The 17,599-nt window shown below is 38.1% G+C and overlaps 1 protein-coding gene across 7 annotated transcripts in view; it reads right to left on the reverse strand.

The window, feature by feature from the left end:
- Nucleotides 1–6,298: 6,298 nt before the first annotated feature.
- Nucleotides 6,299–17,599, reverse strand: part of QKI (QKI, KH domain containing RNA binding) — a 154,755-nt gene continuing 143,454 nt past the window's right edge. For 2 of the 7 annotated variants that reach the window (XM_039257449.1, XM_039257444.1), the window contains exons 5-8: nt 16,121–16,208; nt 14,472–14,771; nt 11,670–11,744; nt 6,299–7,315 (exon numbers count right to left, since the gene is read on the reverse strand). In XM_039257449.1, the coding sequence (XP_039113380.1) occupies nt 7,299–7,315; nt 11,670–11,744; nt 14,472–14,771; nt 16,121–16,208 (480 nt within the window). In that variant the 3' untranslated portion in view covers nt 6,299–7,298. Of the gene's footprint in view, nt 7,316–11,669; nt 11,745–11,829; nt 13,797–14,471; nt 14,772–16,120; nt 16,209–17,599 lie in introns of those variants that run through there. The other 5 variants (XM_039257442.1, XM_039257441.1, XM_039257445.1 and 2 more) reach the window with 5 other exon arrangements.

Consider the following 17,599-nt stretch of genomic DNA (forward strand, 5'->3'; position numbering starts at 1 on the left):
CAGGAAGAAAAACATTAAAACCTGCTTTACAAATGACACCTTTTAAGAAGCTAGTTTGATGCTTGAAGTCAGAGTTAGTGCTCTGGATCGAGAGGCAGGCAGATACTTACGGGGACCAGAGAGTTGAGGGAAACAATTAAAGCGAGCCAGGATCTAGGCAACCCACAGTTAGGTGCTACTAACTGGGGTCTGCTTGGCTTAAAGGGAGGAACAAAATTACTCAGCTTCGGCTGGATGGCTACCATGAGAGAATGCAGCCTTCAGCATTCTAGAGATTTTGCTTTTTGAAGTGCGGATCTTGTCAAGGGGGGATCTTCCTGAAAAATCCAATCTTTAGGCTTTAAATGCTGGGAGGCAATTCAAACAGCAGCAGCGACACCGCACAGGCCGTGTCCGACGCCGTCCGCGGGCGCTGGCTCGGACGCCTACTTTCCTACGTGGGGAGGAAAATCCTGCCGAAAAAGCATAAGGATCTAGCGATCAGAAAGGAGGGAAAGAAATCTGGAGATCTTTTGGATAATTAAGACCTGGGAAACTGCAGGGCATCAGGTTCAAATCGTAAAGGCTTCCAACTATTGGAAACCATCTTTTTTTTTTTAAACCAACTGTGCGCTGTTTAAGAAATTGATGACACTAGTACTTTCCATGCAGCTGACAAGACCAAGATTTGGTCAGCATTCCGTTACTCTGCACGTGTACGAACTACATACTGTGCCCACGCTTCTCAGTTTAGAAAAGAGAGCTATTCCGGACGCACTCCCAACGGAGGAAGCTGTGTCTGTTCATTGATTTCCCTTTTCTTACTCACTGAAATCAAGGCAAAGATGGTCACCAGATAAGCGGCAGAACTCCGTGTCCGATTTTTTTTTTTTTTAATAGTGGTGAAAGCAACAACAATTAAGAATGAAAGTGTGCATCTTTGTGGGCTGTTTGTGTTGGAGGGCGCGGAAGCAGCGTCTTCAGCTGCGGGCGCTATGACAGGACCAAGCACATGCGCCTTTTCCAGTCGGTTTATTGCACTTCATGTACAGTCATAACGTGGTTCCCCATTCACATGTGATCTCGGAGGCCTAGTCAAACTCGTCTCGCTATATACAATGTCCACAAGTAAAATTCTAAATGTCTTATACACACCGCTACAGTAGAAACCACAAACGATGCATTTGGTAATCAAAACCTCTCAACAATAGCATTTTAAAAATATATGTAAGTTCGGTTGTTTTCTTTTACCCTGGGAGCTGAGCTCTTCACACAAGGTGATGTCTTTTGCCAAGGGCCAGCAAAATCATAAGCAATGTGAAATCAGTGTTGTGTTGCTATCTGCTGCACCTCCCACCCACCTCTACCAGAAACTAATTCTTCCTTCTCTCCCGCCCCTGGCAATTAGTGCAGCAGACACACAGAAAGGAGAGTGCTATGTTTAGGTGAACCAGTTTGATTCAGCATTGAGTACCAGGTATGCATATAATTTTAAGTCTCTTTATAATAAAGGCATTTCAAATTAAATTTTTTATGAAAGAGACCACAGACAAAATCACGTGTGTATCATATGACTATTTCTAAAAGTATCTGCCTATAAAATGAAACAATTTGTTTTAAAGGTATTTAGGCATTTGTGACAATGTTAACAAAACGACCTTAGGTAGTACCTAAGAAACTTAGAAAGTCTGTGAGTCGAAAAAGTTTTGAGTAGTTTTTGCTATTAAATAAAAGATCATACTTTAGCAATACATTTCATTCTACTTAAAATCACTTGCTACAAATACTGTAATAGCTAGTTCTTACCAAAGAATAAAGACAGGCATTTTATCCCAAACAAGCAGACAAAACCCAAAAGACTGGAGAAACCCTGAACTGTCATATGTGATACACACGTGTTAGACTTCACTGGGAAAGAAGACTCTTGACGGGGTGCGTGGGTGACTCAGTCGGTTGGGCGTCCGACTTCGGCTCGGGTTATGATCCTAGTTTGTGAGTTTGGGCCTCCCGTAGGGCTCTGTGCTGACAGCTCAGAGCCTGGAGCCTGCCTCGGATTCTGTCTCCCTCTCTCTCTGACCCTCCCCTGCTCACGCTGTCTCTCTCTCTCTCTCAGAAATAAATAAAACATTAAAAAAAAAACAAACCACTTGATTTGGTTATGAGCAGTTTCATTTAGACCTACTGTGTGCTTTTGGTGCACCAGAAAATAGAGCATTCGTAGGTATCTATCTATGTATCTATGTTTAGAAACCCTTAACTACCTATTTTGCATATAAATACATCTTGCCTGTGGACAGCGTGGTTCAAGGGCTCCTCTGGGTGGGCTCTACTGGTTGAGCAGTACAGCTAGTGCTCGAGGGTGTGTATCTCCTTCCGAGCTATGTTCTTCCTGACATTTTGCCTAAGAAAAACATGCTTCACTACCAAGTGCGTTAATTGTGCCAACTCAACTGAAAGCTTAACTTTCCATTGTTTTGTCAAATGATAGTATAAATGACTCTAGCATTTTAGCGTTCCAAGAATTTGGTAGTTTCATTTTTAATGCTGTTGCAGCTTGTATAAAAACGGGATTTTTCACCTTTTAAGAACAGTCTTTTACAACTTTTCCAATGTAAAAGGTGACAATACGACATACTTATACATGAAGTACCATTAACTGAAAATGAGATGAGACTGCATTCACAGGCTTCAGACAATGTGTAGTGAGTTGCATAGAAATTCACCCATTCAAATGACACGGTGCCATGAGAACTTCTAGATTAGCAGCTCGACATCTTCACATTTTTACAAAATAACGTGTGAACTGTATGGCATGGAGAACTTGTTCAGATGGCAGCCTATTAAAGCTCTGTCTACCTAACAATAATACAGAACCTCCCTCCCCCAAATCAGAGAAACAGCTATGTTTGTTTGACCCAAAGGACTATCTCTACAATGATTAAATCAGCTTGTTGACTAGTCTACGTAATTTATGTATGTATATATACTCTGGGAATATATAAATATGGCAATAGTTTTGACAGTCTGATTGGTTAATAGTGTATTGGTATAGTTGTCTTTTGTAACATGTAACTCATTTCAGCCTCAAGTTTTAGAACTTTAAAATAAATAAGACGTAATTTACAAAAATAAGCCATTATTTACAAACATAAAAATGCATCCTGAGAATTTATTATCCAGGAGAATGGTTTCACAGAAGAGGAAATAACCAGTATCTGTGAAATAAAAACGTACCTCAAGAGTTAAAACTGCAGAATTTGTAAGCGGAGGTCAATTGACCAAAGTTGCAGCCAAGAAAGAGCATGAAGATACTTAATCTTAAATGGACTTGCATGCAAGAAATGATCTTTCACCTCTCAAATGCCAACGTCATTCTCCCTAAACTTCTTGTATGAATGGGGTACTCTGGAAGAGGGTGAGAGAGAGCAGACACGTGAGGAAAACTCAACGGTTCAGTCTCCTCTCTCACCACGGGTTATGGGAGGAGGGAGGCGGGGAGTGTGGTCAGTACAAATGGCTCACTTGAAACTGCCCTGAGGAACAGAGCTCCCCTACCTTTGGCTTTACCTGGTTGGGCCCCCGTCTCTGCCCCAATGGGAACAGTGGCTAACACAGTTCAACACTCTCTAAAAGAAAAACATCCAATTAAGACACAAATGTGAAGAGAGGCAATACCTCATCAGATTCTTTGCTTTATAATGTGCAGAAAAAAAAAGAAAAAAGAAAAATTACCTATTTATAGAAATGAAAAGAAATGGTTCAACAAAGAATCAAACTGGTTTTTCGGGGTATGTCATCACAATGAACCTCTTTACTCTGTATGCTGTGAGCAGACAGGGATTATTTTGGAGAAGGAAAAGTAAGAACGTGTGGAATTAGTAACGCAAGAGGCTGAAAGGCAAGTTACTAGAAGGACACCTCAAACCGATGCTTTGTTCCCATCTCTACCGGCAGCCCCCCCCCCCCCCCCCCCCCCCCCCCCCCCCCCGCCGCGGTAAAAGGCCAGGGTAACCGCCGAAGCCATTTTAACAGTAGTGTGCGTAACTGTCAGCTGACAGACAACACAGAAACAAGTCACGCTAGGTTATCTGTGGTCACGTTCTTCAGGGTTAGTCCAGTAACTCAAGACTTTACATTCTTTTGTCTTTATTTGTTTATTTTAATTATTAAACACGTAAAGGTTAATAAACAGACATAGTCCAGAGTTAGTAGGTTGGTATTATAACATTTATTAAAATAATGCTATGGGTTAATAGAAACAGCAAAGAACCAAAGAATTAAAATGCAAGCTATGTAAAATCCCAACTAAAACCCAAAAGTGTCTAACGTATTCATTCATTACTAACTAAAAGCCCAAGAAAGACAAGACACCCAATATAATAAAGTACTGCAAAACAAGTGGCAATTTTCAGTTATCAAAATTGTGGATTCTGCATTTTGTATCCTTTTCTCAATCAAGAAAAAAATTCTTTTTGAATGTTATATAACATACATATAAAACAAGATAGAAAAATACATTATAAACTTGTAACAATGGCTGTAAATACATTATCTTACATGTTTCTCATAGGCAATAGGTTGGTTATGATACATACACAGCATGAAACTACTAAGATAATAAAGAACTGACGAAAATACATGTCGGCTGTACGGTAACATACAAGCGACACTCCCATCTACCCACGCTAAAAAAATTACATAATACTGTCAGAAAAGAAGTCTTAAAAACTACATATTTTAATAAGAAATAAATTCAATAAAGAATGATAATACTGAGAACCAAGGCATTCAGAGATTTCAAAAGTCATGCTTTTTTTTCAGTTGATCCAAAATTTTATCAACTAAGTTTTCAAAAGTTTGTTCAGAGCCAACATTACTTATAAATGTCACACATTTATTTCATACATTTACTTTCTTCCCCATAAAAGACCTTTGATAAACATCTAAAATGTCCAGGTATAACATAGCTGAGATGAAACTGGATCAAATACTGGTATTGTTTTTAAACTACTGTCACCTCAAGTGTTTTGAGTGTCGCAAATTTATTCAACCAACCAAACAAAATAAAAATCAAAATGGCACAGCATATATTGTAAGAAATCAAAATGACTGTATGTGTAACAGAAAGACAAAGAGCAGTGGCACATTAAACCAACGCTAGCTGAATACAAAACCATGAATGTCTATTGCATAGTAAATAAACTGAAAACGGGCTCTGAGTGAGACAAGATGCTGGAGGAGGTCACCACGAAGGTGCTTACTGAGCTTCCTGCTGACCTTTGCCTGTGACGCTGTGAAGGTGTGTGAGAGGGAAGGAGCTGATGAGCTGGGGACCCACTGCCACTTGAAATCTGCCACATCTGGTACTGAGCAGTTAAGGATGAGTTACGTAAGTGTCTGGACGTAGTAGGGCTCTGCGCACAAATCGCTTCAACTACACAACTGAATTTCAAGAGAAAACTGGAAGCTTAAACTCACATGTAGTTGAGCATTTTTCTGCAGAGTGATGCCAGTTTTTTGCCTTTTCTTCGAGGTTTTAAAACAAAGAGGTGTGTGTGTGTGTGTGTATTGGGGGTGGGGACCGGTTGGGTCACTAAACCCCCAAGGAAATGGACTGCCCACGTCACCTGGGACGGCAGAAAGAAGTCGGATTAAATTCGGGCCATTAAAAAATACTGTTATCCAGGATGAGAATCACAAAGATTCATTTTTGTGAGAAAGTTTGCTAAGAATATGATCCTCTCCAATTTAGCAAGAAAAAATTCAGTACACCCCTCCTTCTCTGAATAAAAGAAGTTCTAATTCTGTCTGCAAGTGGATGTTCAGATCACACATAATTTTTATCTTAAAACCCGTTGGGCTCACAGTAAATATCACAACAACCGAGAGCGCTCAATAATGATTTTAAAAGAATGAGGTTTTAAAACTTACTTGTTAGGCATTAGAAAAGGTATCAAATTGTTCACAGTATCAGATTTGGCAAATTTGTATCAAGGTACGTGGCAAAAAATCATAGAATTCAAACCATCAACTCATTGGTCTCCCCTCAAATCTTCTTTCACATACTGGGCGGGCGACTGGGTAACATGCATTAACTTGTATTCTGAGGGAGGAGCTGATCTTACAAGACACTTGACTAAATGACCATGAAGGAAAATAAGGCACTTTCTTTTCTTTAGACTTATTCCAATACTTAAAAAATAAAAAAGAAAGACAAAAAGGCTCTTTTGGTCTTTTGTTTCTTGACAACCACCAGAAAAAATCATTTAATGAAATAAAGGGTTTCTTTGTTCTTTTTCTTTTTTTTTTTTTATAACACTTGAAAGTATAAAATGCTACATTTCCAAAAATATATATATTTTTTTTCTGCACCAGCACCCTTGTATAGTAAAAGTATCTACTTTTTGTTCATTTGTTTCAATGCACTACACTTTATCTACAATTTCATTACATGTATACAGCAAATAGGCAAGCATGGCTTTTACATCCTTAATGATTTTTTTTTCTATACAGGGAGGTTTAAAAAAAATATTTGAACAGTTTGCCCAGTAATGTGACACATAATGCATGTACCTTGTTCTCGTATAGTTTTTAAAGGAGGTTGTAAAATAAAGGTTCAGTCATTTTAACTCAGGTATTTATCTTTTTAAAAATAGTGTTGCAGTTTTGTTCTTTGCATCACTTCTCACAATGCCCCGCGAGGCTGCTCCCTCACGGTACGCTTCTACCGCTTCCAATTTTGGCAGGCAATATAAAAAAGGCTGCAACTTCTGCCCTGTGAGGGCACTGTAGTGACTAAACAGCGTATCAAATTTTGAATACTTTTGAAGTCACTTCACCAATGACGTCCCTGACCAAAGGTTCATGCATGATGCATCATCACACAGTACATTCAGAGAGCTGTGACTCGCTATGAGAAGAAGGTTCCTACAAGTCTCTCACAGTAACTGCCTCTGTCACTGAGTAGTTAAGGGCCATCTGTCTCCCCTTCTGAAGTGAGGCCTTCTTACCGTTCGCTTAGGGTAGGACGTGAGAAGATGATCAGTGCTGTGGGATGAATTGGGCCTTATTGCTTTACTACTATTCAGTGCAGGTTCTAGAACCACTTTCACCCAAACAGAAAGGAAAACCAAAAGCTGAGTCGGAGGATAACAATTTCTTTGTCTTTTGTTTGGTTAGATGGTAAGACGAACGGACAAGTGCCTCAGCTCGCTGCACTGACGACAGGCAAGCAAAGGCGATTACCAGTTAACTGATCAGCAGGCAGGCATGGTCAGGTCATCATTGGGTGAAGAGTTCAGAGGTCAGAAGGTCATAGGTTAGTTGCCGGTGGCGGCTGGGTGGTTAGAAACAAAAAACAAAACAAAAAAAAAAAAAAAAAAAAAAAAAAAAAAAAAAAAAAAAAAAAAAAAAAAAAAAAGAAAAGATAGAGAAGAGATTAGTTTCAGCTAGTNCAAGTGCCTCAGCTCGCTGCACTGACGACAGGCAAGCAAAGGCGATTACCAGTTAACTGATCAGCAGGCAGGCATGGTCAGGTCATCATTGGGTGTGTGGGTCAGAGGTCAGAATGGAGGACGACAGTTGCCGGTAGCAGCTGGGTGGGTAAAAACAAAAAAAAAAAAAAAAAAAAAAAAAAAAAAAAAAAAAAAAAAAAAAAAAAAAAAAAAAAAAAAGAAAAGAAAAGATAGAGAAGAGATTAGTTTCAGCTAGTGACGGCTTAATGACAACATGAAAAACTAATCACAACTAATAAAAAAAAGCATGTTTAATTCTGACAAACTGATTGACACCATCTACAGAATACAATAAAAAATCATGACAGTTTCATATCATGATTTGAACAAATGAAGGAGAGCCCACTCCCACAAAAAAAAAAACAAAAACAAAAACAAAAATTGGTTAACGAGAAAAAATAGAAATAAAATACAACTAACAACTAATAGTTAGTAGCAGTCAATGGAGGAAACTGGAGAACAACAATGAATAGGTTTGATAAACAGGATTCTGAAACAGTCAGTGAGTTATCAGTGTCTGACTGCTATTAAGCATTAGTATTCTCTCAGATGCAAGCATTAAAGCAACTATTAATGATGGATGTGATTATTAATAACTGATGATTAACAGAAATGAATCTAAAGAAATTTAAATTTCTCTGAACAATTTGGTTCAACATAAACTCTGGGCCAAACAAGGTTTCTTTTGTTCAATAAATGTTTATTGCTTTTTCAATTATTCTATTTACAAACAACATGGAACTTCTTGGCCTTATGATACAAAGCAATACTAAACTGTCGTCTAGCAGTGGAGGCAACATCATGGGAACCAGAAAACAGCCAGGCCTTTCACGCTGGCCAGCACTTTCCAGTTGAAAATACTATTTTACACATATAGAACACTTATAAAATGCACTGGCATGTAAACACTGTAAAATCCTGCCATTTAAAATTCTATACTCAAAAAGCTCTAAGTACATCAAAAAATAGAAGGAATTTCTAATTGATACCAATAAGGCATTTTAAAACTACAAACAGCTTTCTTTATTCAATTTCAAAGCTAATACTCTGCAAATACAATAAAATCTGACATTTCATATACATTCCTGCTTTATATTTTATATTTTAAAAGAAGCCACCTGTAAATACTATTTTCTTTTGCAAAATAACAAACAGAACAAAAAAAATTAAAAAAAATTACAGTAAAACACAAAGTAGTTCTCAAGTGGAAAGTTATCGTGCCCAGTGCCCGAGTTGTTCCTTCCTCATAAGCAACCTCTGTCACGTTCTGCTTCACCAAACTTGGTCCACTTAACAGTAGTATGATTTTTAAGACTCATTCAACAGCTTAATTATTTCTACTATATTCTGAGGTTTGACAGACTTTTCTGTACTGTTGCCATTGTGACTAAGGCAGAGGAGATGTGAATGAAAAACTATTCAGTGCAAAGGTAGATTCCGTGCCACTTCATAAATCAAGACCCAGTACGTATAATGTTCACAGAGTCGTTTTAAATGATCTATATGATGGACTGGTTTACTTTCACATAACAAAAATGCTTTCTAGAGTCTATCATTTAGGATAGTTTATAAATACTACAAAAATACTGTATCTTCAATGTGACCAAATCTTCCCTGAATTTCTTAAAAATAAGTGGAATTTTATTTAAAATAAAAATTGCTATTCCAAAATTAAAGAAGAAAATAAATATTTAATAAGATGTAGTCATACCACTTCATCGTCACTCCCCAAATCCAGAATCTTAAAGCATTTTTGATATTACTTAAGATTTTGATTAAAAGTGTATTAAGTTTCTTATACAAATTATGTGAATGGTTTTTATAAAATCATTACTCAGAAAAACTCGGATTCTGTGTTTTGTGTGTGGAAGAGACAGAGCGCTACCGCTTCCATATCACCAGACCAGCTAGAACACGTCCTCTGCCGAGTCCTGGCCTTCCCACAGTACACGGTGTGTCAGCCGTGCAAAACCACTTACGGTTTGTGACAACTAACAAGTCAGTTGGTCTTTTACAGGCTTCAAATTCAGTTTTGAAATATGTGTCAAAGTGGGTTTATTTTTAGTAAAGAACTAGGTATTTGTCAACCATGCAGTACTCTAAACGCATAAGTAAAATTACATGGTTATACGTCCAAGGGCTGAGTTTCCTTGCATTAAAAGTGGATGTTTATATTAATCTTCCCTTCAAAAAATAAAAAAAAAACCTCAAAAATAGAGAAAACAGTAGTATCATAAAATAATTTAAATGAAGGACTTCAGACATCTCCCTTAGACCCAATGAGTGCATACAGTGATAGTAACAGCAGTATACAAGTGTTCTGTTATTTAAAGGAAAAAAAAAAAAGGTAGCTTTTCGGTTTGCTGACATTGCATTTTCAATAAAAGTGATAAGACTAATCAAAACACATATAACTACGAAAGAGCCATGCATGGAATGTGACGTCATTTCCAAAGACTATAAAATCTTCCTGATATTTTCAACTATCTCAAGGCACTGGAGCATTGAGTCGCCAATAATTATAGTGTTAAAACAAAATGATAAGAAATCTCCTAAAAGGGGCAGCCAGGGAAAGGTTAAGAGAAGAGAAACCACTTTAAAATGCTCTTTCAAATGATTTCAGACATTAATGATGTGAAAAAAGCTTCACATTACTCACAGAATTATTGGCTTTCTTTAAATCGAAAGTGACTTTTAAAAGAGCTGTCCCCCTCCACGAGGAGGCTTATTCCTCGAGAAGGTGGCGCACCCAGTGGGGCGGGGCCCCACCTGCCTGGTGCGACCGTCCCGGGTCGTCACTGGGCTTGCAGTTTGGGGCCTATGTATTTTGTTCACTGAATAATCACAAGTAACGTATATATAAGTTAGAAGTCTTCAAGGCTCTTTTAATTATGTATGATGCTAAATAAATATCATCAATGCCTTTGGAAAGTATTTTATTCTGACATGGACGGCAGTTGTGTCCAATATTTATCATCAGTATTCGAGAGAACCATGTGAAGCAGGTAGGTTGTTCATAATTCATAGAAGATGTAGGACAGGAGTGTAAATCCATCACTTTTCCCACTAGTATCAGCAACTTCAATCAAATTAATTAGTAAGAAATGTGCCATAGAAGCTTGTAAAAAATCTTTTTCTACCTTGCTTCAGATTCTTACCTTGTGATGACAAACTAAGAAAACAATTCAATGTCAATAAACCGAAAATAACACTCCTCAATAAACATAAATAATTTATAAAAGGGTCCAAGGGCATATATAGGACACAAATTGCAAGTGTTGAAAAGGAGAAAAATGAAGACTTATTTTCCAGTCACAGGTTAGTCAAAAAAGATATTCAAAGCTGGATTCGTGTCTCCACAGAACTTCAAGAGATAGTTTACCTTCAGATAATATATTTTAGCAGCAAATGACAAAAATCAAAGGATCCATTTTGGCAAGAGAATGTAAGAATAAAAGGGAACTGATTTTCTCTTTCATTAAAAAAAAAAACCCAACTGTATCAAAGTTATCTTCACAGTCCTTACTTTGTTGATGTCAGCTAAGTGCTTGACACGCACATCCTCATGTTTACACAATGGCTCAAGTATCTTATTAAAAAGGAAAATGGAAACTAAATCTTCAGTTTTCTCCACAAGGACACAGGAGGCATATATTCCTTTACTTCTCTCATTAAAGCACCATCCGCTCAGTTCATTTTGCAAAACCAACCCAAAATTTCACAACAATCACAAGGTATATTTTAGCAAAAGTTATTACTGAAGAATAATTAAGGCAATGTCAAAATTTAATATCTCCCCAAATGGACCAATTCATGTTTTAGTAGGAATAAATCACAGTACATACTAATATAGGATTTAATAAGTTAAAATATGAAGGGAGCACAGAAAAAAAAGGAAGGGAAAGGAAGGAAAGGAGAGGAGAGGAGGGGAAAGGAGAAGCAAAGAGAGAGAGGAGGGGAGGGGAGGGGAGGGGAGAGAGGAAGAAAAGAAGAGGAAAGAAAAGGAAAGAAAAGAATCCCAACCCTTCAATCTGTCAACTATGACAAATTAATTCAGAAGAAGAAAAGACGTGGTGTGCAGGTAAGCAGTTATGTTTTTCCATCAGGTGTGGTGTTGCAAATTTCACGGACACCCAACGCATTTCTTATAAACAAGAACTGCAGAACTAAACTAACCTCGGTCTGCGGTCACAATCCTTTGGTAAGGATGGACTCGCATATCGTGCCTTCGAACTTTAGTAGCCACCGCACCTAGTTAAATTGCAATTACCAAGACAAAGTTAGAAAACATTCACAAGGGAAAAGAAAACAAACATTAACAGCAGGTTTATCAAAATGGATTTCAAAGGTTCATTTACTACAAAAGTTTCATTTTAAGAAACATGTTAAGGCACAGTAGTTTTAAAATTAACCATAATATGTTGCGTATATATGCGTCTATTAATATTGCATTCATTTCAAACATCTTGGCCTTAACCTATTTTATGCATTCATTCACAATCCCAAGGTACAGCATTTCATGAACTCTATGAGATGCAAACAGATTTCAGCTTTACTAGTCACATATTCACTGAAGTGCCTTTCTTGCAGCAGGACCACTTAAATAATGCCATGTTTAATACTGACAATTATTTGCTAACCTTAAGACCACTTCCAGAGTTTATCACTTAAAAAGGTTTAAAAGCAATTCTTACAGCCTACAGATTGTGGTTTTAAACTTTGAGTCAATAAGTATGAACTGCAATGAATTAGGTGATTAGTAAAGCAAACAGTATAGTACACTTAGCAGTCAGAAAACTACTATACACTCCTTTATAAATCACCGTTATGTGGTAAGATACAGACTAAACCAAATTAATAACATACTTTTACTTTCTATCAGTGTGCAAAAAGTGCAAGTAAGTCACTGACTGCTAGGCTAAGCTCCCCCCACCCCCCTGGAGGCTGCTGAGACTAAGCATTTGTTAAATTCAGATCTGATGAGGGTTCAGTTAAGACCGTTCTTGAATTCTTAGCCTTTCGTTGGGAAAGCCATACCTAAAGATAAAAGGAAGGGAATTAAAAATTAGTCATCAATGAAGATCTGATGCTAATACCAATCTCCTCACTACCACCAACACACATGTCTGCATCTGTTTCGAAGGGCACTGCTTATTTTAAAATAATAGGATGTGAAACTTGATATATTATCATGCATGTTATCTGTGTGCAAATTTATTATAACTTATAGCAACTTGAAATAATTTTCTCGGTTCTCCATGTGGTCAATTCCATGTTTTACTGCTTAGCTGGCAAAGCGAGAAGGAAGACTCAGAATGGATTTTGGTCATTTAGTACTCATTATTATTCACTTTGTGAATGCCAATTAGGTATCTGTATGTTTTGCTTTTTAATTTTGTCAGTCTAATAATTAAGTATTATAAATAAAAAGTTCCCAACACAACAAAACCCACATCACTTTATAATGAGGAACTGCAGTGCCTCGTGCTGTTTCTAAGCAGTGAGCTGGTCCATCAGCCCTTTTCCATTTTAGAGAAACGGGTCTCATAAGAGTACCACTCCACGAGGCAACAGCAGCAACACCCCGCACTGAGAGTGCTGGCCAGCAGCTGGTGGCTCGGAGTGCCAGCCCTGCAGGAAGCAACTAACTCCTCGAGCAGACGCTGTGCGTGCAGCAGAGAGGAGCCCTGGGGAAGCAGCAGGCGTGGGGCCGCGGGACAGAGCGTTAACAGGAAGGAAAACGTAAACAGGTTACAGGTTACATGTTATTGTAAAAACGCTTCGAGAAAGGTGTAACAGAAAACAAGCCTCTTTTAAACAGCTCTATAGCAGAACTCTGACCTATGGTGCTCCACACAACGGTTTAGAGAGCAACGGAAACCACGTACAATCAAATGGATCTGCTCATGAAACAGAAGGCACCTGAGTGCATGCACACACACAGATAACATACAGGGCATGTGGCTTTCTTTCATTGAACAATGAGTTTTCAAGTTTAAATCTTAGTGTCCGGGTTCATGAAAGACTTTCAAATTTTTGTAAATCATTATTAATGCTGGAAAAAAAAACAACAACCGTAAAGATCAAAGTCCTAAGAGTCGACAGCATGCATGCAGCACCAAGGTCATATACAATTCAAGGGGGAAAAAAGTATTCAAATTCTGTCTGGTAAAACAAAGGGGCAGCACGGAAAGAGTTTGTCCCACACTGACTGGTCGTGTTCTAACAGCTGCTGTATTCTAGTCCGTCATCCAGCAAGTCAATGGGCTGAAATATCAGGCATGACTGGCATTTCAATCCACTCTATAAAAAAAAGGCATCAGTAATGTCTTTTTCAAGCACACCACTTTTTGTTCATGTAAAACCAAGCGTTCATAGTATGATCTTTACTTCTGCCTCAAACAGGATTCTAGAACAGTGACCTGGTATTTGCCTATCCATTCCATACTGTACTATAGAAAGTTTCTCTTAGGTTTAAGATTAACTATAAGTTCAACACAAGAGAAAAACTGAGGAATCCAACAAACTGACCTGGGCCTTTTCATATTTTAAGTGATCACAAATATTAGAAAACACACAGACAATAGCAGTTTTAAAAAGACCTCAAAATACTTTCACACAGAATTTTAAAACTTAGCTGACAATTAAATAAATCTCTGAGATGGAAGGACTCTCACTGCGGGCAGCGGAGCCAACGGAGGGGATGGGCCAACCACAGAATGACCTCAGGGACATCGATTGTGGAAAGTATTTTCTGTTTAATGTGGATTTGAGTTACCAAGGAGAATCTGAGCAAATTTAAGGTGCAGTTATTTTAAAGGGGCCCATTAAGAGAGGCCGAAACAAAACAAAATTCAGGCTTCGGTCTTCCTAATGGCACCTTGTCTTGCCTCGCTAAAACGATACAATCACTTCAACGTCTGAGGCACAAATGTTACGAAGAAAAATACTGCTAACCGCACAGGGAGGGCAACTTACCTAATACACCACTAGGTTCAATAGGATACTCAAGGATTGATGTAGCTGGCGCCAACGTGTAGGGGTACTCGTAGGGCGTGTAGATTAAGCCAGCCTCGGGCCCCGGAGGGACTATTGCAGCAGTCGGGTGAGGAGTTCCGTTTGGCATGACAGCGGTCTGTATTTGTCTGATCAAAGGCATTATGGTAGGGCCAGCTGGCGTAGGAGTACGCAGGGCAGCTGGTGGGAGAACCGGCGCAGGCCCAGTGATAATCCTCGGAGCAGCCTGGGCTGTCGCTGCAAGAGAAAAGGCAAGGGCTGCTACAGTAAGCAAAGAAATGTAGGAGGAAGTACAGAGACAGCAGTATAAAATATGGGAAATGAGAGGGAAGTAGGAAAAAGAAAGGAAAAGCAGGAAAGAAGAAAAATAAAAGGAAATCATTAGTACATGCGCTGGTCACACACCGATCAAATGCAAACAGCTTCCCCGTTCCCAGTGTGATTAAGAATAAATGTGCAAAAAATAACAAGCCACTACAAACAACAAAAAGAACGAGACTATTAAAATAAGTTATATTTAGTTCATGTATTTGATATATATCTACGGTTTTAAGGTCTCATGGGACTAGAGGTACATGCAGAAGCACACGGAAACACTTGCATTAAAAGATGTTAAAAAATATTTTGGAATTGGGAGTCCACAGAAATACAGTTCTGGTATATTTCTAAAGAGTAGCTTAAGATTTGAATTTAAAAAAAAAAAAAGATTTTTATTGTACTAAACTAGTCAACAATCTACGACTTCCATATAAACTTCCTGCATCTGTATGAATTTAACTTCTTCATAGAAAAAAACCACTCAGAATGCCCCATTCCTAAATATACACTATTAAGGATATATTCATTCTCATGAATAAACTAAAGCCAATCACTTGTAAAGCAACCGCTTCTGAACCCATTAAGTTGCTTATATTTTGGAAAGTTGGTTAGGACTTTGAAAGTCTACAAAAAAAAAAAAAAAAAAAGCCACTCATTTAAATAGGAGATTATGTTCACATAAAAGACGTGTAAAGTTTAGATCGCCTCAATATGAGAAAAAGCAATCCTCTTCAAGTTTATGAAAGCATGCACAAATATATCACAAGGAAAAATGGGAATAAAAATACTATCACCTACTGTGCTCTGTGAACTCACATATGAAATCAACAGAGAAAAATAAAAATACTGGAGGAATAAGCAAGCAAGGTAAAGGACAGAATTCGACAGAAGGGTCATTGCTTTCAGATACATTCCAAAATAGCTTTTTCAAAACAAAGTTTTGAAAATTTTGTGTCTTTTGCACAAATGTAATAAAATAAGCTAGAGGCCTGAAATCTGTAGTTCACAGCATAGGAAATTTCCTAAAACTCTTAAATTTAGAAGTTGAAATTTCCTCAGAACAATACAAAATGTATAAACCTGGAACTTAGACATGCTGGCATAAGTTTAAAAGAGGATGTCCTCAATTCATGAAAGCAGTAAAAATGGGACTGTGAGCCCCGTATCAGGGGACAAGTGTTTCGACTCTTCACTGTGCGGAACTGTCCCGGGGGGCGCTGCTGAGAGAGAAAGGTCTGCAGACAACACAGTGGAGGCGGGCGGCTGAGCCTGGGCCTCAGTCTCTTTCTTACGTGATTTGATGTTGGCGTCTCTGTAGGTGCCGTTCAGAATTGCAAGCTCCATCAGCTGCATCTTCTTCAGGCTGTCCTCTCCCTCTGCCTGCACATGGAAACACAGGGCGCTAAGAACTTCACACAGTCCATGTACAGCACAGCCGTAGCTGCTCCCAAGCCTTAAAAAGGGGAGTAGGTGACTAGAGCCACCAGTTTCAATTGGGAAAAGAAAACAAAAAGACCAGGGAGCCAAAAGGTGCTGATACACTGATACACAGGATACTCTCAACCGCCACTAGCTGCATTTCTATTTGGAAATGTCTTACTAAACTACACTGATTTTATTAAAAGTTTCTGACAAAGCTTTGCTTTTAAATGAAATAAAAATGTAAATTAAGATGAAATATAGTATATTCTCTTTAGCATCTATCATTTTGTAGAAGATGAAAAAACTCCGATGTGCTCATTAAAAAGGAAAAAAACCCCGCCCCTAGTTGGGGTTTTAAACCTGTAACATTTGATTGTGGTATTCATGTAAGAGAATTTTGTTTAATCTTTCCAAAAAGGAAAATTTAATAAAATCATAATCACAAGAATTTCTGAAAACTGAATATATATTCTTCTGTCTTATGCCAACAACATCCCTCTCTCCCCTCAATTAGCACACAGTATCGTACCGAAGTACATCGATGTTTAGGGCCACCATATGACGCACTGTCCAAGTCATGAGACATTTGAAAGTAGAAGCATTTAATCACTATGCCATGGTGACAGACACAAACCAGGGTCGTCTCTGATCACCAAAGTGCTTGGCCGTCCCACTCACCCTGGATCTGCCCCTCCCTTTCCATTTATGTTGTCACCCTTGTTCTAGTCATCGCTGTTTTATCACCAAAACTGCTACCATATTAAGAGAATCTGTTGTTCAGACAATCTATACAACGGTTAGATTCACTGCACAAAAACAACTTTTCTACTTAATGTTCCTTAACATTTTCATGTCTTAAAACCCTTTTATAGTTTCTTACTATCTAAAAATACAAACCATTTAAAGCTTATCTATGATTTGGGCCCAAATTATCTTCTCAAGTTAAAGCAATTAATCTTCTACTATTTTTTACATATATCTTATGCTATAAATCAAAGCAAATTGCTCCCTGTTATGCGTCTCTGTGCACATTCCTATTGTCTCCATCTTGAATGTTCTTCTGCGGAGTCTGTCCTCCCTCTCTCGAAATCCTACCTAATCTCTGCAAACTTCAACCTAAATGCTACCTTCTCAAAGGGCCATCCTTAGATTATATAGTTTCTACCTTGATTTATAGTTTCATGTACATCACCACTACCAAAGCAAGCTCCTTGAAAACAGAGTCTATTTCTTACTTATCATTGCCTATATTCATATTCCCACTCAGCCTTATCCTGTAAGTTATTTTTGCTAGGACATACATTTCTAGATAATTGGTAAGAAAAATCTTTATTTCCAAATCTTCAATA

This window comes from Hyaena hyaena, unplaced genomic scaffold, assembly GCF_003009895.1.
Source record: "Hyaena hyaena isolate Hyena2069 unplaced genomic scaffold, ASM300989v1 scaffold_617, whole genome shotgun sequence".
Classification (NCBI taxonomy): Eukaryota; Metazoa; Chordata; class Mammalia; order Carnivora; family Hyaenidae; genus Hyaena; species Hyaena hyaena.